General features: G+C 44.2%; 1 protein-coding gene across 1 annotated transcript in view; it reads right to left on the bottom strand.

Annotated features, from left to right (window-relative positions):
* Window positions 1-25,552, bottom strand: part of kiaa0825 (KIAA0825 ortholog) — a 153,221-nt gene that overhangs the window by 97,635 nt on the left and 30,034 nt on the right. The window contains exons 5-13 of the mRNA XM_031830426.1: window positions 17,684-17,857; window positions 16,183-16,271; window positions 15,778-16,002; window positions 12,581-12,858; window positions 9,590-9,740; window positions 7,906-8,096; window positions 3,113-3,301; window positions 2,331-2,450; window positions 728-867 (exon numbers count right to left, since the gene is read on the bottom strand). Coding sequence (XP_031686286.1) covers window positions 728-867; window positions 2,331-2,450; window positions 3,113-3,301; window positions 7,906-8,096; window positions 9,590-9,740; window positions 12,581-12,858; window positions 15,778-16,002; window positions 16,183-16,271; window positions 17,684-17,857 — 1,557 coding nt within the window. The remainder of the gene's footprint in view (window positions 1-727; window positions 868-2,330; window positions 2,451-3,112; window positions 3,302-7,905; window positions 8,097-9,589; window positions 9,741-12,580; window positions 12,859-15,777; window positions 16,003-16,182; window positions 16,272-17,683; window positions 17,858-25,552) is intronic.

Here is a 25,552-nt window from a genome sequence, read left to right as displayed (position 1 = left end):
TAGCTGGTCTCCGAGGTAGAGTTCGGTTTGGTGGCGATGTTGATTTACGACGGTGCAGTGCAGGCCCGGGCGACGGCGGGGAGGGGAAGAAACGCTAGCTAGCTGCCGTCGTCTTAGAAGGCCGGCGTTGTTATTAATGAGGTCGCTTTAATGTGAATTAATGTGCAAGTGCACAACAGTCTTTAAAGGTTACACTTTCCCAATGTGGAGAGAGGAGAAGGAGATGTTTAAAGGTCAGTGTGTGAGCTCAGGTTAGCCCTGTTGGGTGTTTATTACGGCTCTCTATTGATTTAGTCGGGATGATGAAGGCCCTGATGATGATGAGGAGGATGATGACAACTCCATAAAACAAATGGGCTCCATCCAAAGATGTTCAGGCACTGCACAGCCTGTCCATAGATGTGATTAGTTTCATTGGGGCCCTGGGCACAGATGATAATTTAAAGGTTTCATAACCAAAGTGGATCCTATCCTACCCATGGGCCTCTGGGAGGTTGACGGCTTGACTTTGGTTTCACTTTGCCTAATAAAGATCTAACACATGAATTTAAAAAAAAGATATCATATTTGGGAGAATGAAGAGTTTGAGCAACCAACAAAGCAACAACATGACATCTCAGAAAACTCAGTTGGATATCGGACTCATTTTTCATTTTTCAATCCCCTATCCCAGGTGTGTGTGGTGCAACGAGCAGATTGTTAGAGTATTTCCATCAGAGTGTCTTACGGGAGTGTTCCAGGAGGACTCGCAGCAGGTGACAGTCTCTGTGCAGGATGGCGGTCAGCAGCAACCTGGGACTGCATCTTGGGTCAGAGGTCAGCAGCCTCAGCTGGCACTCGGAGGTCACTTCGCCCGCCAGGCCCTCCCTTCAACCGAGACAGTCACGGGACAGACGGACAGGAGAAACAACACACAACAACAGTGACGGCTCTGCAGCGTCGGGTAACTAGAATGATAGAAAGCAGAGTCCATTCAGACGAGGGAGGACGCACATCCGTGCACCGCAAATATACTGTTATGATATAGCAACTTCCTTGAATGTCAGTTCCTCCCTTACCAGATTAGTGCGCAAATGCCTTCATGCTCGCTTACTTCGAGTGTGCACCAGGAAGGAATTACATTTAATCTTGGCCAGCTCCAAGCAAATGAACATTTGGGGAGAAGCCAAATACACAAATATACAGCATAACCCTCGATGTATTTTGTGGAACCATGAGGCTGCAGCCAGCTGGGTGTAATGAGGCATGTCCTTGGAGTTTGCGTGCGAGTGTGCATGTGTGTGAATGTGTGCGTGTGAGTGTGCACGGGCGTGTGTTGTATACGTCTCAATAAAAACCTGATAAAGGGCAAGGAAAAGTAGGCGGAGGACGGGGGAGGGAAAGTTAGCCACCCCGTTCCAGCCAAAAAGCGAGAGCGTGGTGCACCCTGCTGCTTGAGTGAGGAACACTATGCCTTAACCTGACGGCGCAGTTTATGATGTCACTGGGGCTGCAAATCCAGGAGAGATCCTCCCTTAACTGCTGTGATAAATCTGACCAGCTACAGCACAGGGTCGGCTTCCAGTGTCAAAACAAGAGAGCTCCACACTTTTGATTGGCCATAATACTGCTTGATTTATCGACGTGCTTTGTGTTTTTATTGTTGTTTTATTTAATAATCATCACAGTCGGTTTATGTGAGGAGCTGAGCTGAGGGAAGGTCTGGCTACAGGGCCCAGCCATGGAAGGACCTGTGGATTTGGCCAGGGAACCACAGCACAGCAAGGCACCCTGCCATCGCTGAACATGAGGAAAATAAAGAAGGTCATAAACATAAACTCATTTCAACTCTCAGGGAGTATGGCAGGGGTTGGATGGGGGGGGGGGGGGGGGGGGGGCTGATTTGTGCTCTCTAAGCCTGCGATGACATCACCCAAGAGTAAGGGTGGTGAGGGGAGGGGGCAGTATGGGGCGAGTGCGGAGAGTGACTGAGTGCACCTTCTCAGGTCAGAGAAGTCATTCCTCCCCAAACCTCCAAACACGAGCGCATGCACGCACACAACCCACCCCTCGTCCCACTCCGAAACAGTCGTCTATGTTCACACCCTCAGTGAAAACCCCCTCAGCAGCCATTAACATAAACACAGTGTGTGTAGTAACACTATTTCTTCCCACCTCGACTTCTTTAAACTGCATCTGTGTTGTATTACAGTCCCTGGGTATGACTGGGGCCCTCACAAAGACGACGCCCTAACTCAGCACACATATGGTGCTTGACATATGGTCCTTGGGCCGTGGTGGGTATACTCTCTGCGTGTAAGAGTTTGTGCGAGTGTGCGTATGTTACGTACCGTGCTGCCTGCTGGGTGAACAGGCCAGGGTGGATGGCACTGAGCCAGTGTATGCCAGGGCTGCCTGGGGAATGGGCCAGAGCTGGCGCGGAGCCCTCTCCAGGTCTGTACTGGAAAGTCCTGAGGGATATGACACATAGAGATCAGAATACAGCATATCAGCCCAATGTGTCCTTTGCCTATGCCGTGACAGTGTATGGACCTCAGAACAGACTCAATTCGTCAGGACATGGACTCTCCAAGGTGTCGAAAGCATTCCACAAGGTTGCTGGCCCATGTTGACTCCAATGCTTCCCACAGTTGTGTCAAGTTGGCTGGATGTCCTTTGGGTGGTGGACCATTCTGCAGCGTTGCAATTCCTGACACAAACCGGGCCCCTTCGTCTACACCGATTGAAGTGGATTTAACAGGCGACATCAATAAGGGATCATAGCTTTCACCTGAATTCACCTGGTCAGTCTATGTCATGGAAGGAGCAGGTGTTCCTAATGTTTTGTGCACTCAGTGTACAGCAGATGGTGGTTGAAGTGATGGTGTCGCGGATTGACACCCTGCATAAAGAGTGGTCTGTTACAACAAAGCCAGGTTAATCTTACCATGCTGCAGTAATGTACATTCATATAGGTTTCTGATGTCAGAGTGAACCCCTGGGACTAAGTGGCGGTTTAAAAGACGACAGTTCACAGAGGTTTGGGGTTGGTAAAAGGCAGACAGCATGCGCTACAGCTGATTGGCTAGTGCGGCCAGTGTGAGAGATCAGATGGCAGAGGGTGTGTCTGTACCAGTAGAGCTGAGGCAGGGGTGCGGTCACGATGACCAGTGTGGTCAGGAGCTGGTCACACAGGCTGTGGATTGAGGCGACCCAGACGCAGCCAGCCACCGATGGCTCTAACTGAGCCAGCGCCTCGGGCCGCTCACACACACTCCACATGAGCTGCTCCACACACAGCAGCACCACCGTGATGTCACACCTGGGGGGGGGGGGGGGGAGAAGGGGTTAGACACTACACAGAGCATCCCGAACTCTCATCAGGCATGACATCATAACATGACAACATGGTTGGCGAGCCAGATGAAACCTCCTGCTGAGTTTATGACAGGACAGTTACGGGCCTGAGGCCTTCGCCCTACTATGTAAATAAATAGCTTCTTTCATGTCCAGAAAGCAGTAAATCTGTTTCCTCAATTGGTTGTAGGGCTTTTAGTGGACTATTTCTTCACGGGAGACAAATCTGTCATCACCGTTCTAAGTTAGATGGACAGCATTCCTAAGTGTGTCTTAGTGTAATCATGTGAGGGTTGTGAGTTGGAGCAGAGATAGACAGAGGAACCCTACACTTCCTCTCTCTCTTTGGAAGGCCTGTATGTAACACAGTGCAAGCGCACACACACACACACACACACACACAAGTCCTCTCTCCCAAAACTAATTCATGGACGACCTGCACATTGTCATCCGTCAGCGGTGATGTGAAGCAGTTGTGGACTGAAGGCCTCAGCATGTGTTCAGGGTGTGTTTAGTATGTGTTAATGTAGCGTTCAGTCCCCCACGTCAAGCCCAAGAGGAACACTATGGAACTGAGCCTAACCCTAACACGACAACACTAACAACAACAACACCAACACCACAAACAACAACACTAACACCAACAATACTAACAACACGATCAACACCAACAACACGATCAACACCAATAACAACACTAACAATAATAACAACCTGATCAACACCAACAACACAAAATACAAAAACAATACTAACAACACAAAATACAAAAACAATACTAACAACACAAAAACACCAACAATACTAACAACACTAACAATACTAACAACACCAACAGCACAAACAACACTAACAACAATAACAACACTAACAATACTAACAACACAAACTACAAACAACACTAACAATACTAACACTACTAACACCACTATCAACACTAACAACAACACCAACAATACTAACATGACTAACAATACTAACACTAACACTACAACCAATACTAACAATATTACTACTACTAACAACACTGAGAAAACTAACAATACTAACAAAACTAACACCACTAACAACACTAACACTACTAACAATACTACTAACACTACAAACAACACTAACAAAACTAACACTACTAACACCACTAACACTACTAACACCACTAACAACACTAACATGACTAACAATACAAACAACACTAACACTACAAACAACACTAACAATACTAACACTACTAACACCACTAACACTACTAACAAAACTAACACTACTAACACCACTAACACTACTAACAACACTAACATGACTAACACTACAAACAACACTAACAATACTAACACTACTAACAACACTAGCAAAACTAACACTACTAACACCACTAACACTACTAACACCACTAACAACACTAACATGACTAACAATACAAACAACACTAACACTACAAACAACACTAACAATACTAACACTACTAACACCACTAACACTACTAACAAAACTAACACTACTAACACCACTATCAACACTAACAATACTAACACTACTAACACTACTAACAATACTAACACTACAAACAACACGAACAAAACTAACAACCTGATCAACACCAACAACACAAAATACACAAACAATACTAACAACACAAAAACACCAACAATACTAACAACACCAACAGCACAAACTACAAACAACACTAACAATACTAACACTACTAACACCAACACTAACAATACTAACAAAACTAACACTACTAACACCACTAACAATACTAACAATACTAACACTACTAACAATGCTAGCACTACTAACAATAATAACAACACTAACACTACAAACAACACCAACAATACTAACATGACTAACAATACTAACAACACTAACACTACAACCAACACTAACAATATTACTACTACTAACAACACTGAGAAAACGAACAATACTAACAAAACTAACACCACTAACAACACTAACACTACTAACAATACTAACAACACTAACACTACAAACAACACCAACAATACTAACAACACTAACACTACAACCAACACTAACAATATTACTACTACTAACAACACTGAGAAAACTAAAAATACTAACACAACTAACAACACTAACACTACTAACAATACTAACAACACTAACAACACCCCTAACACTACTAACACCACTAACAACACTAACATGACTAACAATTCAAACAACACTAACACTACAAACAACACTAACAATACTAACACCACTAACACTACTAACAATACTAACAACACTAACACTACAAACAACACTAACAAAACTAACACTACTAACACCACTATCAACACTAACAATACTAACACTACTAACAATACTAATAATACTAACACTACAAACAACACTAACAATACTAACACTACTAACACTACAAACAATACTAACAATACTAACACTGCTAACAATACTAGCAATAATAGCACCACTAACACTACAAACAACACCAACAATATTGCCCCTACTAACAATACTAACACTAACACTACAAACAATACTAACAATAATAACACCACTATCAACACTAACAATACTAATACTGCTAACAATACTAACAATACTAACAATACTAACCCTACAAACAACACTGCCAATACTAACACTACAAACACCACTAACAATACTAACACTACTAACAACACTAACAATAATAGCAGCACTAACACTACAAACAACACTAACAATACTAACACCACTATCAACACTAACACTATGAACAACACTAACAATACTAACAACACTAACACCACTAACACTACTAACAATACTAACACTACAAACAACACTAACAAAACTAACACTAATAACAATAATAACAACACTATCAATACTAACACTACTATCAACACCAACAACACTAACAATACTAACAATACTAACAATAATAAGAACACTACCTCCACAAACAACACTAACAATACTAACAACACTATCAACACTAACACTATAAAAAACACTACCAATACTAACACTATTAACAACCCTATCAACACGAACAACACGGACACTACTAACAATACTAACAACACGGGCACTACTAACAATACTAACAATACTAACAATCCTAACAATAATAAAAACACTAACACTACAAACACCACTAACACTACTAACACTACTAACAACACTATCAACACTAGCAACACTAACACTACTAACAATACTAACAGCACTAACCACACTAACAATACTACCGGCACCAACAATACTAGCACTACCAACAATACTAACAACACTGACAACCCTACCAATACTAACAACACTACCAATGCTAACACTACTAACACCACAAATCATACTAAGACTACTAACAATACTAACACCACTAACAACACTACCAATACTAACACCACTAACACCACCGACAATACTAACAACACTACCAATACTAACACCACTAACAATACAACACTACCAATACTAACAACACTACCAATGCTAACACCACGAACCATACTAACACTACTAACAATACTAACACCACTAACAACACTACCAATACTAACACCTCTGACAATACTAACACTACTATCAACACCAATAACAACACTAACAATACTAACACTACTAACTATACTAACAACACTATCAACACTAACAACACTAACACTACAAACAACACTATCAACACTAACACTACTAACAATGCTAACACTACTAACAACACTAACAATACTAGCACTACTAACAATACTAACAACACTGACAACCCTACCAATACTAACAACACTACCAATACTAACGCCACGAACAATACTAACAACAGTAGCACTACTAACAATACTAACACCACTAACACTACGAACAATACTAACACTACCAATAACACTAACAATACTAATGCCACTAACAATACTAGCACCGCAAACAATAATAGCACCACTAATACTACCAATACTAATAACACTACCAATGCTAACACTACTAACACCACTAACACCACGAACCACACTAACACTACTAACACTACTAACACCACTAACAACACTACCAATACTAACACCACTAACAATACTAATGCCACTAACAATACTAACACCACTAACAACACTACCAATACTAACACCACAAACAATACTAACACTACTAACAATAGTAGCACTACTAACAATACTAACACCACTAACACTACAAACAATACTAACACTACTAACAACACTAACAATAATAACGCCACTAACAACACCAACCATAATAACACCCCTAATACTAACAATACTAACAACACTAACACCACAAACAATACTAACAACACGAACACTACTAACAACATTAACAATACTAACACTACTAACAGCACTAACACTACTAACAATACTAACACTACTAACACCACTAACAGCACTAACAATACCACCACTGCTAACAATTCCAACAATACTAGCGATACTAACACCACTAACACCACAAATAACACTAACAACACCAACAACACTAACAATAATGTGTGTGTGTATATGAGTGTATGTACGCATGTGTGTCTGTGTGTGTGTTCCTGTATGCATATGTGCGCGTGTGTATGGGGAAGCCCTGCCTCATACCATACTGTACCTGATCTGCAGGTGCCTCTTGTAGGAGGGCCGTGCCCTGGAGTACCTCTGCACCAGAACCTGCAGACTCTCACTGGTCACCTGAGCAAGCACGTCCCGCCCCACAGAGCCTGGCACAGCCAACCACAGGTCAGTACGCAGCCCAGTCAGGAAGTAGTGCCACATCTGCACTGAGAATGAACACCTATCACCCTGCAGAGAGAGAGATAGAGGGAGCGAGGGAGTGAGATAGAGAAATGGAGAGATGGATGGATGGATAGATGGGAGAAACAGTGAGCGAGCGATAGAAAGAGAGAGAATGAGAGGGATAATGAATGTGTGTGTGTGTGAGAGAGAGAGAGAGAGAGAGAGAGAGAGAGAGAGAGAGAGAGAGAGTGCTGTCAACACATAGAAGGCCCCATGGTCACACCACCTGCACTCTGCACCTGGGCTCCTGTTCCCCTATGTGACTAAAGACTGCTTTCATGCCCTGATCTGTGGAAGGCATCACAGACAAGGGGAACAGTCTGGAATATCACTAAACACACAGATGTTCACTCACACACACACACGCACACACACACACACACACACACACACAAAAACACACACAGATGCTCACGCACACACACACACTGAAATTAGATGACAGAAAGATGAATGGGGTTTTACATCGGGTCAAAGAAATGTTGTAAAACAAAGACAGAGAGAGAGAGAGGAGAGAGAGGAGGGAGAGGGAGAGGAGAGAGAGGGACAGGAGAGGTAGAGAGAGAGAGAGAGAGAGAGAGAGACATAATGAGAGAGGCTGGTTTCCTGTCTCTAATTGCTTTCAGACAAGGGGGGGGGCAGTCCTATACAGTTGGTGTTGTGACCAAAGAGAGATTATTAACAACATGTTCGACATCTAGTAATGATCTCAGCCCCCTCTTCCCCCTCCTCCCCCCAAGCAAATCATTTAGGGATTGTCTCTGGACAGAGAGCATGACCATACGTCCGGGATTAAGACTCCATCCTCTGCCTCTGGACCCAACAGACCCCCCTGAATTACAATCTGTACCAGGACCAAGAGGAAGTGCACGTGTGGCTGAGACTTGTCTGTGGCTGGGCCTGGCCAGGTTGTGGGTCTTGGTGCTGAGTCTGGGCCGGAAGAGCTAAGCTGCCTCCCTGGAGCTCCAGGATCCAGGACAGACAGAGGAAAACACACCTGCACACAGCAGGCCTGTCTGACCTCAGTGACTGGGAATGGAGGGAGAGGGAGGGAGTGGGCAAGGGAGGGAGGGGGTTCTGGGTTGGTTTAGGGGGCATAGGTATGGTTTGGACAGGGGCTCCAGCAGCCCTGTTTCCAGATGGTCACAGTGCAGACGCCTCGATCCCACCAGCCCTCAGGGAAGCACAGGAGCCCCAGATGTGCTGGGAGAGCTGAGAGTGGAGCCCTGAGTTTGCGGGTGGGAGGGGAAGGGGGTGCTGATAACGCAAAGAGTGCATTTTGGGAATACATCTAAAGTGGGAGAGAGCTCTTCATAGTTGTAGTGACAAACAAACAAAAACTTGAATAGACACACAACACACACAAAAACACTACAAGACTCCATTACTCTCTCTTGCTGACAAATACCAGCAGAGAATCTCCATTAGCACAGAGAGCATTATCGAAAGAGTCGAAAGAGTACAGTAGAGTACCATGCAGTAATTGTGGTCTAGCTCACCTCGTAGAAGGGTTTGGGGTCAGCCCAGTGGTGGCTCTCTGCGTCTTGCAGGATAGTGCTGGTGCACACCTGGACACAGTAGCTGGCCAGCTGCTCTCTCAGGCCCTCCGTCACATCCTGGTACCTCTGGATGGGCAGCAGTGTCATGGGGCTGCAGGGCCACAAACAACACACACGCAGGAATACCTTTCAACAGGATTGCACAGGGGCCAAAGAAAGGGGAGGGAGGGGGCAGTTCAAGAGAATAGGGGGTGAGGGGCCACAGGGCAGGTGAAGGTGGGGGGCGTGAGGGAAGAGGTAGGGTACATGGGCAAGCAGGGCACTTTGAGGAGGGATACGTGGAGTGCAGTGGCAAAAGGGGTACTAAGAGGTAAATAAATCTGCCAGATGTATTCACAAATGGCTGTGATTAGAACCACTCCATTATTTCCCTCCCTCCCTTCTCTCTTAGCCCCTCCCCCTTCAAACAGCCCACCCCCTTCTCTCCAAACTCTCTCCATCTTGCTCCCCAGCCCTCTCTGTCAGCGCTAGGCCACACAGACTCTCTGTAGCCTTCTCACTCCCCTCTGCCTTTAACCTTTGGCTCAGTTTGAGAGGCAACATCTGTTTTCCAACCAACACATCTCCTCCATTCCACCAGACAGAAGAACGGACGGTGCAGTCAGGCCATCGCTCGCACACAGATATGCAGATTCTTTACAACTCAATTACAGAGTTTTAGTACCTTTGGCAGTGCTCTGACAATCTCCCTTGGCTGAGAAACTACACTGGACATCAATAAATCCCCCAGAATATTTTGGAAAATATGTCTGGTGAACCCCCGGGCTTTTTATGGCTTTCTGCTTGTTTTAAATCTTTGTTGTCATGGAGGTGCAGTTTTCTTTTAGCCATGACCAGGGTTGGGGAATAACAGATTACATGTAATCTGTTACATGTAAGGGATTACAAAAAATGGTAACTGTAATCCGTTATGTTAGCAGCAGAAATATTGTAATCTGATTACAGGTACTTTAGAAAAACTTGATGATTACTTTGAGGATTACTTTTACATTCAGAAAGGATGTTTTCAAAAAAGAAATTTGTTGGCACTCCTCTGTTTTCTCAATGACATTCAAATCAGCATTGAAAAAAAGGTGCAAGTTTAAGTTTGTTCCACCTGAGCGAGTCTGACCACAAGTCAGAGACCACTATGATGACACATCAAATGTGTTTGATGGATCGCGGGAAAAGAGCAGGAATATGCTTTTGGAGGCTACAGTCCAAGCCATGTCTTCCAATGGTACGACTGCTGTCAGCGTCCAAAGATTATCCAACTTGAATAAACACTTGGAGGTAAGGATGACAGCAGTGGTGTAGTCTACGGTGATACGGATATCACTTATTACTGATATCTACGTAGCGCAATGATGTGAATCACACTGCTGCTCTCTCATTTAGATATTTGCGCCTTATGGATTGTGGTTGTTGTGGATGGCTGTTCACAAATCTAAATGTGTATTTGAACCCAGTAATGGTTGAATTCAAGATGTTTACGCTGCCTGTCAATCATTGTTTTTTAACCAGTGGACAGCCAGTGAATAATACATTCTTGCAACAGCTACATAGTGCGGATCTCAGCCTACGGAATAAAAATGGGGCTTTCATTGCTCAATCTAATTCATGCTGATAAAAAAATACATGGGCCTAATAGACACATGCACAAACTCGTCCAGGTTTGATAGACTTAAAGGGGCCATCTGTAGGTGCTACATTCATTCTTTAACTATATATCAATGGATATATCTATAGATTCTTGAAGAATATAACTTATAAATGCCTCATGAGCTTAGTTCAACTGTCACACTCCATGAGAACCCAAAACATAAGCTTGTTTTACGCCAATGTTTGTAACATGGTTAAAAATATACTTTTTATATAATGGATGTCCAGTCCTTGCATCAATAGCTCTGTCTATTCATCTGAGAGTGGTTATAATTCTCCAGGCCCATCCCTCATCTTTTTACCAAAACAGAGGCGGGGTGGCCGTTTTGTTATTGTTTCATCTGTGGATTTGCCGTTTAAACAGCTGCAAATTATCAAGATATCAAAGTGTCACCAACAAAAAGGTAAACAAAAGGCCTATAGCAAATGCAGCAGCATATGGCATTAATTTTTCACATGTAAATAGCACTTTTCAGTAGTGCTCAAAGCATGCCATTCCATGAGCGCAGCATTTCTTTTTCAACTCGAATCAATGAGCCCAATCAGTCCTTCATGACAACAGAGTAGGTTTGGCTAATAAATCCTTAGTTTTGGGGTCATGCTCAGGTAAAACAATTTGGCTAATCTATACTTCCATATTTCCAAGTCCTATTGTTGAAGCTCAAGGGGCATAACATTTATTGGAATGACTGGGATTCTGATAGACTTTGGTTTTTAATGTAAAGTCATAATTGAATCGTATTATTTGTAGTAGAAAGCACCTCTTGCACAGAGATGCAGTGCCTTAGACCGCTGCACCACTCGGGAGCCCACAGAACCAAACCATTAAGTAAAATTGAACATCCATATAGGGCCAGCTATGTAAACTTAAACATTGACTTATCCTGCAATAGATGCCGTTCAATTGGTAACATACATTGTTGTCTTCAACTAAAGCCTCTTGAGGGGAAAGTCATCTAAAAGTAACTGCACGTAATCAGACTACGTAATCAGACTACTTTTGGGTACCCCAAAAGTTACGTTACTGATTACAATTCTACACAGGCAACTAGTAACTGTAACGGATTACATTTAGCAAGTAACCTACCCAACCCTGGCCATGACACAGGGTTGTCGTGATTATGTAACTGAGAAGGGAGTTGGAAGGTGGACTGTTGAACAAGGGGAGTGGGTGGTGTTTAATACAACTATTATGCTCTTGAGTGTGGAAACAAACAGAGGTACACATGCACACATACGCACGCACGCACGCAGTATACAAACTCACACACGCAGTCTAAACAGACTCACACTCTGGCTGCGGTGGGTTTAGTCTCTCTGAGTTGGGCCTCATAGTGACACAGCCGTTGGTGGATGTACATACTGGTGCCCAGCAGAGCAATAAGGTTCTTCAAGGGGGCAGCAGAGGGCACCTCCCCTGCCCGTTCCTCCACACGGCCCAGGATGGCAGACGTGACCCAGGCACACACCTCCACGAAGCTGCAGCGCACCTCCAGGAGGGCGGCATCTCCACACGCCTCCGCCAGGGGCAGGAGGGCATCACACTCCCCCATGATGTCGCCACAGAACTAGCCAGAGAGGAACAGAGTGGGGATGGATGAGAGCCAAGCCAACAAGTGAGAGAGAAAGCGAGAGCGAGAGTGACAGCATAGACATGAGGTGCCTCTCAGTAAAGGCATGCTATAAACTACAATACGTCTCAATCACCTTTGTTTCTCTGCTTTTACACTCCCATCTTAGCCATGCCCCTAACTAAAAGGTCAAGGTTCAAAGCTATAGAGGTCACCGGTGGTACCTTAATTTGTGGAGGACGGGCTCTTAGTTATGGCCCGGGAACATAATGAATGGAACGGTATCGAAACAGATTGAACAAATAGTTTCAATGTGTTTGATACCGTTCCATTCACTCCATTCCAACCACTATTATGAGCCGTCCTCCCCTCAGCAGCCTCCTGTGACAGAGGTGTTTAGCTCTTCCTCCTGGTCCTCAACCTCTGTCCCCCTGGCAGACATCACCTACCACATCTACACCTCCGCTCATAACATCAGGATACATCTATTTCTATCCAGCCCAGGGAAAGAATGTCTCCAATGTGCATTTTATTAGTGGGGATTCAGTTTGAACGACAGCGGGGAGCTGCGGTGCCGGGCCGGGCCAGAGCTTGAGTGACTGAACGTCTTCCAGTTCCCCTCCCGCAGCGCTTGGACAGCAGAAGCAGCACGTCTCCTTTTTTCCACATCGGTCCCGGGGAAACTTTTCTGTCTGGGCCGTGCTGCACCTTTCTGTTTGGAAAGGACAGGATACGTGAGGAGCCTAGCAGCTGGGTGTGGTCTGTCTGGGGGAGGATGGTTGGTTGTTTTCAGTGGAGGAGGAGGGTGAGGAAGAGGATGGGGGGGGTAAGAGGATTGTCCAGAGAAAGACAGTGTCAAATGAATCACCTCACAGAGCGAGAGACAGACACAGAGACATCACCCTGACACACACACACACAAACCTTCCCATTGAGAGCACATTGAGAATAACGGCAGAGGGTCAGCGAATGCCAAAGAGTCACACGTGTGTGAATGAGTTCACCCTACTTTTTATATGTGAGCTATGTGCCAGGGTGATTTAAAAGCAGTAAAACATGGCCAGGTACGCTCATATATTTCCTAAATTCCCAGAGGAGTTGGCTTGCCCTTAGTGTGGAAAAGCACTGAATGTATTTTCTCCCTTCTCCATAACAACGCCCTTCCAATAGTGGCAGCACGGATATATCAGCTCAGTTCCATTTTGTTTTACACTCACACTGCCTTACTTGACTTACTGTAACACTGGCAGGAGGTCTGACAGTATTACAGACTGAACCTATGAACTATAGACTGAACCTTAACTAGCTCAGAACAAAGATACGGATCGCGACAGGTCTTACAGGAGCACTCCACTGCAAGGTGATTGAAATGACACAGGCATGAATTGGATCACTCTCTGTTTCTATGAGACGTTTGTAACGCGAGGCTACAGGCAGCTGAGAGATTGAGTGTACAGGCAGGGGTGAATGCAGGAAGAGCAAGCGTTAACGTTGCGCCGTCAAACTAACGGACATACACAGGTAACTGCTAAAATAATGGAAACACCAACATAAAGTCTCTTAATAGGGCGTTGGGCCACCAAGAGCCGGAACAGCTTCAATGCACCTTGGTATAGAGTGTACAAGTGTCCGGGACTCTATTGGAGGGATGCGAGACCACTCTTCCATGAGAAATTCCATAATTTGGTGTTTTGTTGATGGTAGTGGGAAAACGCTGTCTCAGGCACTGCTCCAGAATCTCCCGTAAGTGTTCAATTGGTTTGAGAACCGGTGACTGACACACACACGCACACGCACACACACACGCACACACACCCTTTTAACCGAGCCATGTTAGCCAAAATAATGGGCAACTAGGCATTTTTATACATGACCCTAAGCATGACGGGATGTTAATACCTTAATTAACTCAGGAACCACACTCGTGTGAAAGCACCTGCTTTCAATATCCTGTACTTCGAATCCCTCATTTACTCAAGCGTTTCCTCTATTTTGGCAGTTACCTGTACCTATTTATGGTAATGTGGGCAGTGGAACGGGTCATGCAACTGAAGCTGGGATGAAGCTACAAAGGTATGCATATGAATGAGTGAAATATTGATCGGCTAATGCTTTCGAACCGGCCACATTTCATGCTCGGGTCTTGTATAGTAATTTGCTCTCGCCTCAAACATGCACGCATATGTCAAAAAAAGGGAGACAAAAAAAAAAAAGCCTCGCCTTTGGTCTCGGTGGGTGCTCCTCAATGCATATGCATGTATAACCTTTGAGCTGAGAGGCTCTCATATTTTAAGCGTTGACCTACACATAAATATGTTGTACAGGTCTTGAGCGGAGACAAAGTCTTGACACTCGTTAGCAACGAGGAGCCAAAACGAGTGTCGGTGTAAGGGGCTAGAGGAGAGGAGGAGGAGGAGGAGGAGGAGGAGGAGGAGGAGGAGGAGGGGAGACAACACAGGCTTCTTATGAGGCAAGGACGGACGAAGAGGTTTAGGCCCCAATTTGATCAATTGCAGATAAGGAAAACCGCTGCGGGTTCAATCAAAATGCTTATTGTGTAGCTTATCATAGGTGTTAGCCACATTAAACACACATACCCTACAACCTGGTGAATCAGGAAGAGGATAGGGAGGAAGATAAGGAGAGGACGAGGAGAGAGAGAAGTGGATGGATGGATGGGGGGGGGGTATGAGTGAAGAACACTAATGTAAGAGAGATACTTGGAGTGGGGGATGATGGTGATGAACGAGAGGGGGGTCATCTTCATCTGAAGAGGAGAGAGGGTTGATCGGTGGGGACTTCAGCAGAACAAAATACTTCTGGGCTGAGGGAAGACAGACAGGGCTGCGTCTGTCACACAGCCGGCTTTTTCTTCACACAGATCACCCACATATTTGTGTTGATCTTTATGCTTACCTTGGCGACCATCTTGGGGCGGTCCCTCTCTGGGCAGGTGAGGGGGGAGTCATCTCTGTGGGGTGTGCTAGTCAGGACCACGTGGGCGGAGCCAGATGTGTGTGACAGCTCCTCCTGCTGCAGACTCTTGGTGCACACATCCTCCAGCACCACCTTGACACAGTGAGCCATATGGGGCACCAGCTTCCTGAACGCAGCCCTCCAATCAAACTCCAGAACAATGGCCTATGACCAGGAAGATACAAAAGGTCAACCAATCAACACGAGGAAAGGGCAAAATGAACATCTAAAGAGACTGATTAGTCAGAAACATGTTCAATCAGGTGATATGGCAGCAGTTGATAGAATAATGGTTTATTGCTCAAGCTGCATTTCCTCCTCCGAGGCAGCAGAGGGCAGTCTCACCTCCGGACTCTGGAAGAGCGTCTCTGCCGTGGTCTTGCTACCATCGACAGTGGTCATATCCAAGTCGTCTTTGGTCTTTTTCAATATTCCTATCAACAGAAACAGATATAGATTCCACAGTGGTCATATCCAAGTCGTCTTTGGTCTTTTTCCATATTCCTATCAACAGAAACAGATATGGATTCCAAATGAGTCTCAACATTGGAATAAGGTCTCAGATGATATGGATGGGTTTGGCCAAATCTCCAAGCCCATAGCTAAGATAAAATAAATGGCCATCAACCTAAAGACAAGGCCATGACATAAACTCATCAATAACGCATATTTTGAGACAATAGGCTATTCGGGAAATATAGCTACTGTATAATTCTTAAAAGTATTGCTGAAATGTCCACGATAATATCCCATGGTAAACGGTGGGCAGCATGGATAATGTTTGCATAACTGTACATAAACCAATCAGTAAAAGCAGTATAAATCAAGTTTTAAGTCAAATGCAACAGTGAGCGGTTTATTAGTCTAAATCTGGGGCTTGGAGTTGATTTGAACCCAGATAGCAACGGCCATAACTGGGCTAATCCTTTGAGGGGGTGAGGGGGAGGATAAGACGGGTGTATGGGGGAACAAATTAAAAGGAGCACACATCAAGGCCACGTTTTCCTAATCAGAAGCGGAAAAGTGAGACCCCAGGCGAGGCAATTTAGCCGAAACAAGACCGCGCGGAGCGGAAGAGGGGAGGAAGCAGCCCGCGCGTCACTTTTTGACCTTTAAGCCCATCTGATGAATTTCTGGTAATTAAGCCGTTTGATTGCCTCGAATTAATGATTTGGATAACTGCCCTTTAAAGGCTGTTTACTTCTCTGTAAATCGAGCCTTTCTGCATGTCTTGTTTTTTAATGTAACCTTTATGGAAATTACTACATGCACCAAAAGCTTTCATTTAACTTCCCTGCTCCAGTTCAGAGGGGAAGAGGAGATGGTTGGCAAAGACTTGTACGGCAACAACGATAATTCCCTGTTAAAAGTGCACATTTCAATAACACATGGAGAGCATGCAGTCGGTTTAGACTGTATGTCCAGGCAAGTTACGTGTGCAAAAGCATGCAATGTTGTTGTTTGGTGTTCTGTGTGCATGTGTTGGAGTAGACTTGTCTCAGCCTGATGTGCAAAGAGACCTCTTCTTCTGAACATCATGTGCTCTCTCTCTCGTTCTCTCTCTCTCTCTCTCTCTCTCTCTCTCTCTCGTTCTCTCTCTCTCTTTCTCTCTCTCTCTCCCTCTCTCTCCCTCTCTCTCTCTCCCTCTCTCCCCCCCCCCCCCTCTCTCTCTCTCTCTCTCTCTCTCTATAAGGATACCTGCCATCAGTCTCATCAGTGGAGACTGTTGCGAAGGATGTGACATCACTGTTGATATTCACAGTTCACGCAGACATGCACTGGTGTTTGTGTATGTATGTGTGTGTGTGTGTGTGTGTGTGTGTGTGTTTCTGTAGCGGTTGTGTACCTCTCACACTGCAGGGAGTCTCCCCAGCACAGTTGATGAATGCCAGTTGAGTGGCCAGCTCGTCCACTTGGCTCTCCAGGCCCAGCAGAGTGCAGGCTAGCTGGGTCAGGACCCTCAGCTGGTGAGATGTTAGGCTGAAGTTCCTGTCTCTCCTGGGGGGCAGCTCCAGAGGCGCTGTGGTGGACAAGGTTACACAGAGAAAACAACCACTTTAGCCGATCCGTCACTAGCAGGCTGTCATTTCATATTACAGGATTATTCAACCTCATGTGGTATTCCACACACGCACACCCTCACAAACACACTCACACAGACGCACGCACACGCCCGCATGCACACACACCTCCACTCCATCATATCACACCCTCTACCACCTTAGTATAACCTTACACCCCCTTATGAATATCGATTCCCGCACAATTCCCAGCACTCCAACAACAACAGAAAAGGAGAAACTTTCTCCTAACGAAGTCACACATCCTCGGCACAAACTTTCTCTCTCCCCCTAACCCGCGGATGACCCCCCCTCAGCAAATATGGATTTCCCATTTCTGAAGCTGCCAAACCCATCACCCAGGGGATGTTCCGCATTAAGCCAAAGAATGGGCGGCGATGAAATGTGTTGCTGTACTCCCAGACACATGAACAAATACTTTTGTGTGTCTGCTTAAACGAGTTCCTCCACTGCAAAGGCATTTGGGAATGGATCAGCGCGGGCATTAGCCGTCGTTATAAAAGCATGGCCATGATTGAGTGTGGAGAGAAAAAAAAGAAGAGGCTTCCAATAATTGCGACACTTATTGCCTCTAGATCCTAATGTCATTTTGTCACATTGTTAAACAAAATGGGAAAATATGACAACACACTCGTTCCCTCGTCTCCAGGCTTAATCATGCACGAGAGTGTGTGTCGGGACGGGTAAATATCTTTATTTGTGGACGCCTTTCGCCTTACATTTGCACGCGTCACTCTTCCTAGATGATTATCCCAAAGCCCCGCTGGTCACCTTGCAACAATATTCATGCTTCAAATGTGCGTGTTGGCATGTGGAAGTACGTGTGTATGCCTGCAGTGTGTGCATGTGTGTGTGCGTGCGTGTGTTTGTGTGTGTGTATGAGAGTGTGATTAAGCAGCATAGGCCCATGGCTCTGCAGCTCCTCAGTAATGGTATCCAGTGGGAGTCGACGACCTGGCTGACACACACACACACACGGACACGCACACACACACGCACACACACACTCACGCACACGCACACGCACACACACACACACACACACACACACACGCTCACGCGCCTGTCACTCGCTCTGAACAGATTGAGAGACAGAGAAACAGCAACTACAGCCAGGGAGCTAACTGAGACTCTTACTTAGCAAGGAGTTACAGTCAGTGTCATAATGGGTAATTAACAATAAACTGGTCGTACATACATCTAAAAACCAAAAGCATTGTATACGGTTCAAAGCATTCTCCTAGACCTAAACCTGAACTGGAGTTGTACATAAAAGGTGTGACAATTGAGCAAGTTGAGGAAGCTAAACTCCTGGGTTTAACATTGGACGGTCAATTATCATGGTCAAGTCATATTGACAAAGTTATTGTGACGACGGGGAGGGGTATGTCTGTTATTAAAATATGTTCTGAGTTTTTTTACACAAAAAATCAACTGTACTAGTTGTTCAGGCTCTGGTGTTGTCCCATCTTGATAACTGTCCAGTAATATGGTGAGGTGCAGCAAGGAAAGACCTAGCAAAGCTGCAGCCGGCTCAAAACACAACACGCCCTTAACTGCACACACAGAACGAACATCAACTACATGCATGATAGTCTTTCATGGTTGTGGGTTGAGGAGAAATGGACTACTTCTTTTCTAGTCTTTTTAAGAAACATTTGTGTGTTGAAAATGCCTAAACATCTAATCTATTTGCATACACGTCAAACAGACATATAGTGTGTTCAGAAAGTATTCACACCCCTTGACTTTTCCCACATTTTGTTGTGTAAGAATTCAAAATGGATTACATTTAGATGTTGTGTCACCCATTACCCCATAATGTCAAAGTTGTCACGCCCTGGCCATAGAGAGGCTTTTATTCTCTATTTTAGTTAGGCCAGGGTGTGACTAGGGTGGGCATTCTAGTTTCTTTATTTCTATGTTTTCCATTTCTTTGTGTTTGGCCGTGTGTGGTTCTCAATCAGAGGCAGCTGTCTATCGTTGTCTCTGATTGAGAATCATACTTGGGTAGCCTTTTTCCCACCTGGGTTTGTGGGTAGTTGTTTTCTGTATAGTTTTAGTTACCTTACAGAACGGTTTGTTTCTCGCTTTGTTATTTTTGTTCTAGTGTTGAGATTTAAATAAATATCATGAACACATACCACGCTGCGCTTTGGCCCACTCCTTCTTCATCAGACGAGCGTTACAAAAGTGAAATTATGTTTTTTAGAAATGTTTGCTAATTATTTAAAAATGAAAAGCTGAAATGTCTTGAGTCAATAAGTATTCAATCCCTTTGTTATGGCAAGCCTAAATAAGTTCAGGAGTAAACATTTGCTTAACAAGTCACATAATAAATTGATGGACTCACTCTGTTTGCAATAACAATAACATCTCTGTACCCTACACATTCAGTACAATTATCTGTAAGGTCCCTCAGTCAAGCAATGAATTTCAAACACAGATTCAACCACACAAACCAGGGAGGTTTTCCAATGCCTCGCAAAGAAGGGCACCAATGGAAGATGGGGGGAACAAATTTAATATCCCTTTGAGCATGGTAAAATTATTGCACTTTGGATGGTGTATTAATAGTCCCAGTCACTACAAAGATACACGTGTCCTGGTAAGGGGTGTGTGTTGGTGTCAGGGAAGTCAGGCACAGGAGAACATACTTGGTATAAACTGAGTAATTTAACTTTAACCCCCCCCCCCCCCCTTCTTCTCAATTTCTGCCTAAAGACGTACCCTAATCTAACTGCCTGTAGCTCAGGCCCAGAGGCAAGGATATGCATATTCTTGGTATCATTTGAAAGGTAACACTCTGAATTTTGTGGACATGTGAATTGAATGTAGGAGAATATAACACAATAGATCTGGTAGAAATAAATACAAGGAAATAAACATGTTTTCTGTTTTTTATTGTTGCTGCATGATCTTTCAAATGACCAAGAACAGCCAAACATACATATAGGATGCTGGGGATGATTTGAATGAAGAACATAAGATGGCACAAATAGCTGAGCAAAGTTTTGGACAGATAACTTCAAAAATGAGCGAGCTACATGACATTGAGCATGAAGTCACCCAGGTGTCCCACACAAATGTACCCAAATGTACCCAAGTGGTCGAATTGGTACAGTGATACATTTCGAAGGAAAGAACTATATACAAAATACATAAATGCTATTCTAACACCCCCCCCCCCCCCCCCCCCAAAAAAAATATATATAATATTAATAATAAAACAAACAATTAACAAGGGTAACTATTTACATATTTTCTATTTACAATATTGTGAAGACATTCAGTCCTCTTCACAATATTGTGCTGCTGGTGCCATGGCCCATAGCAGTCTTTTTCTTACTGAACAGGTGGTGCAGGTGATGGGGCATTTCCTGTGACAAAGGGCACAACGACGTCTCCCTACTGGGCCCTTTTTGCCCTGAGGCACATTCATGCCTGCAGAGATGAACCTGGGCAGGTGAAAACCACTGGTTGGAGCAGAAGGGACAGAGGTAGAGGGGACAGAAGGTGCTGCAGTGGACTTGCTGTAGCTAGCAAGCTCCTGGATGAGCAGTTTCCTGAAGGCTAGCTGTGAGATGGGGAGCTGTCCACAACTCCTGGGCATTTCCTTCTGGAGGATGAATGAATTCACCACAGCAATGTCAATGAAATGATAGAAAAATGTATTGTACCATTTCATTGTCTTGTGGAGAACATTGTAGCATCCTCTCAGCGCATCTGACAGGTCCACACCTCCCATGCTCTTGTTGTAGTCCTTCACAACAGCTGGAATGGGGACATTTTTGTGGTCCATGCACCGGCACCGTCCTTCACACGCCTGACAACGTGATCTCCACTGAAGGACTTGTGGATACTGGAGCACATGACCACCTCTCTGGTATCCATCCACTTCACAAAGAGCAGGCCATCTTCACGGATCCATCGAATGGTACCCCGCTCAGCCCGCTTAGGCATGTCGTTCACCTTTGTCTTTGGAAAGCCCACTCTGTTGGTCTGAATGGTGCCACAAGCCCACACATCCTGCTTCCTCAGCTCTGTAAACAGGGTAGGGCTTGTGTAGAAGTTGGTCACAAACAGTTTGTAGCCCTTCCCCAGCAGTTGAAAATCCAATAACTCCATAACGGAATCATAACTCAGTCCATTACCGGTAGCAAAACTGTTTTTCCCCTCATAAACAAAAAAATTGCAAGTGTAGGCACACACAGAATCAGCCAAAACAAACAGTTTGTAACCCCATTTGGTTGGTTTGTTACGCATGTATTGTTTGAGGCTGAGTCTGGCCTTTGAGGCTACCATCCTCTCATCGATGAACAGGTTCTGGGCGGGCTGAAAATAGGTTTTGCAGGCCTCAACGATGTTGGGGTAGAGAGGTTTGATTTTGCACAGCCTATCAAAACTTGGTGTGCCTCTCTTCTTGTCATTCTCCCCATCAACTTCTGGGTCACTGATGTGAAGCGCCCGTGAGATAGTCAGAAACCTTTTACAAGACATGACAGTCATGGGGAAAGGCAGTTGATAGAGAGCTGACGTTTTCCAGTAGTCCCTTAGAGTTTTCAACATAACCAGCCCCATGTAAATGACCATTGAAAAGTAGCAGAAAAGGTCTGACATGGAAATGGTCTTCCATGCCTCTTTCTTTCCTGCCTGCTTCTTAGCCCCGTACTTATTCGTATTCGACACCAGGGAGTCAACAACTGACGAGGTGAAAAACAGTTGAAAAAGTTGAAGGGGGCTGTACTTTGCAGTCATGTCTAGTTGAGGTCCTGGCTGCCTTTTGGGTCTAAAAACTGGTGGACACAGAGTGCCAACGACCCTCTGGCCCTCTGTCTGCAGGTTTCTCTCTTCCCCACCTCCTCTTCTTTGTCACTGACTTCACATCTCTAGATGGTCAGGTAGGTGTGGAGCCGGAGAGAGCGGGGGTCCGGCTGGATGAACCAGCTTCAGAGGGAGATGGACACCTAGACATTGGCGGCTCATAATCATAATCACTGCCACTGTGAAAGATTTTTTTTAATCAGTAACAATACTTTCAAGTAAATAAACAGATATATATAGAGTACAGGGAACATAACACTATGGTGAAATGGTGAAGGGCTGTTCCATTCCATGTTTATGTAAAATACATTTTGAAATGTGTGTGAAAATATATCACACACACACACACACACACACACACACACACACACACACACACACACACACACACACACACACACACACACACACACACACACACACACACACACACACACACACACACACACAATTTCATTACAGATTATATTTTTATATATTGCAAATAAAATCAAGTATATTGCAAATAAAAAATGTTTACTATAACAAATGGTGTATTTAGAATGTTAGCTCTCTGCAGTTTCATCGGATGTTGGCCTGGTGGGACGTTAGCCTTCTCACCTACCCTAGAGAGGTTAATAAATACTGACAAAACTGGCACTTAAACTTTTAAGAAATGGGCATGTCCTGAATAGAAAGCATTATGTTTGGGGAAAACACAACACATCACTGAGTACCACTCTTCATATTTACAAGCATGGTGGTGGCTGCATCATGTTATGGGTATGTCATGGGCAAGGGAGTTTTTTAGGATGAAAAGAAACGGAATAGCGCTAAACACAGGCAAAATCCTAGAGGACAACTTTTTTCAGTCTGTTTTCCACCAGAACAATTCAAGAAGAATTAAAAATAATAATAATGTGCAAATATTGTACAATCCAGGTGTGCTAAGCACTTTAGAAACTTACCCAGAAAAATCCACATCTGTAATCGCTGCCAGCTGTGATTCTAACATGTTAAGGGGAGGGAATACTTACGTAAATGGTGTTTCTATACTGTAGAGAATGGGGATCCTGAAAATCTCTCTATTGCCAAAGAAACAATGTATACAGTATACATTGTAATACAATTATAAACAATATCACATAATAATATAAAATGGTAGTAAATAATAATACAAAATTAAATACAAAAATAACAACAATAGTAGAATTGCAATAAATATAAAAAGATAAACAATGGAAAATGAAGCTATAACTAACTTATAACTAAATAACTGTCATCTTTACATCAGTACTACAACTACTATCATCATTGCTACTACTACTACTACCACCACCACCACCATTAAACTGCTATCATTACCATCACCCTACTATCCATACCACTACTGTTTGGAATGATGAACAACAATAATAATAGTAATAACAATAATAGTAATAACAATAATAGTCATTACAATAATACTAATAATAAGTAAGTTACTATTTACTATGCAGATGTTATTATTCAGTGTCCCTCAGGCTATGGCAGGAAAATACATATTTGGCTGCAAGAGGAGCCATTGCTCCTTCGCCCATGACTATTTTTAGTTTTTCCTCTGGGTTTAATATGTTAAAATTTGGAATAAATGTAGTCATGTCTGTGAATAATGAATCTCTTGGTGAGGAATATTTCTCACAGTAAAGGAGAAAGTGCATCTCTGTTTCTACCTCCCCTGTCGTGCAGTGATCACAAACACCCTCTCATCTCTCTCTCTCTCTCTCTCTCTCTCTCTCTCTCGCTCTCTGTCTCTCTCTCTCTTTCTCTCTGTCTCTGTCTCTGTCTCTGTCTCTCTCTCTCTCTCTCTCTCTCTCTCTCTCTCTCTCTTTCTGCAACATCTCCAAGCAAACCATCTAAATGAGATGTGATGTGTCTCAAAGAAACGCCAAGGCACAACCCCCCCCTTAATAAAGAGCTCTCTCCTGAGTGGGGGCAACCTGTTGACTGTTCCCTTCTCTATTCTCTCAGGTGAGTTGTCCGTGAACCCGGGAAGACTGTTTCCCCTCCTCTGTCTCTCCGTTACTCCAACACTCACACCGTGACACATGACCTTGGAGAGTAACAGCCCTGTCTACTCCAACACCCATTGCTACATGAACTATATGTATTTATAGCTCTGGCTCCACTGCTATACAGGATACAGCCATTTAAAGGTCATTATGCCCGTGTCACATCACACGGTGGAACCAAACGGGGGGTGCTTAAGGCACCCAGGTGTGTCATCGACAAGAGAGCACCGAGAGGCAGGGAGGAACACGGTAGGGTTCACTTAAGGGTCAGTCTACAGAAAAACTATACAGGGAACTAGCACTATTGCAGCCCTAAAACGGACATGATCACTATTGTATCACACCTGAATTATAGATTTCTTTGATTGAGAGCGATAGGTAAAAGACTGTGCCAGGAAATCATGGGGATATTAGACTACCCTAACTTGGAGAACAAGCCATTGAAACAGAAGTATAGCGTAGCTATATGGAGTCACATACTGCAGTTGGTGTTGTGTGGTGATGGATAGTTGCATGGCCCTTGTGAAAACACAGCCAAGAGGGCGACATATCGGAGGAGCTAGTGAGGTCATGCTCTTATTTCCACAGTCATGACCAAGGCCACTAGTAAAGACAACATGTACCATCAATTGTGGAGGATGGTGGCCAATGATAGACAGCATGTGCTTGGTTGGAACACAAAGGAACACAAACATCCATTTGGGGGGAAAACCGTCAGTCTCCTCCACGGCAGTTCCACCTGAGCTGAACAACATTACTGTCACAGTCACACTCCCCTTG

This window comes from Oncorhynchus kisutch, linkage group LG8, assembly GCF_002021735.2.
Source record: "Oncorhynchus kisutch isolate 150728-3 linkage group LG8, Okis_V2, whole genome shotgun sequence".
In the NCBI taxonomy this organism is placed as follows: Eukaryota; Metazoa; Chordata; class Actinopteri; order Salmoniformes; family Salmonidae; genus Oncorhynchus; species Oncorhynchus kisutch.
This window is presented reverse-complemented; position numbering and strand designations above follow the sequence as displayed.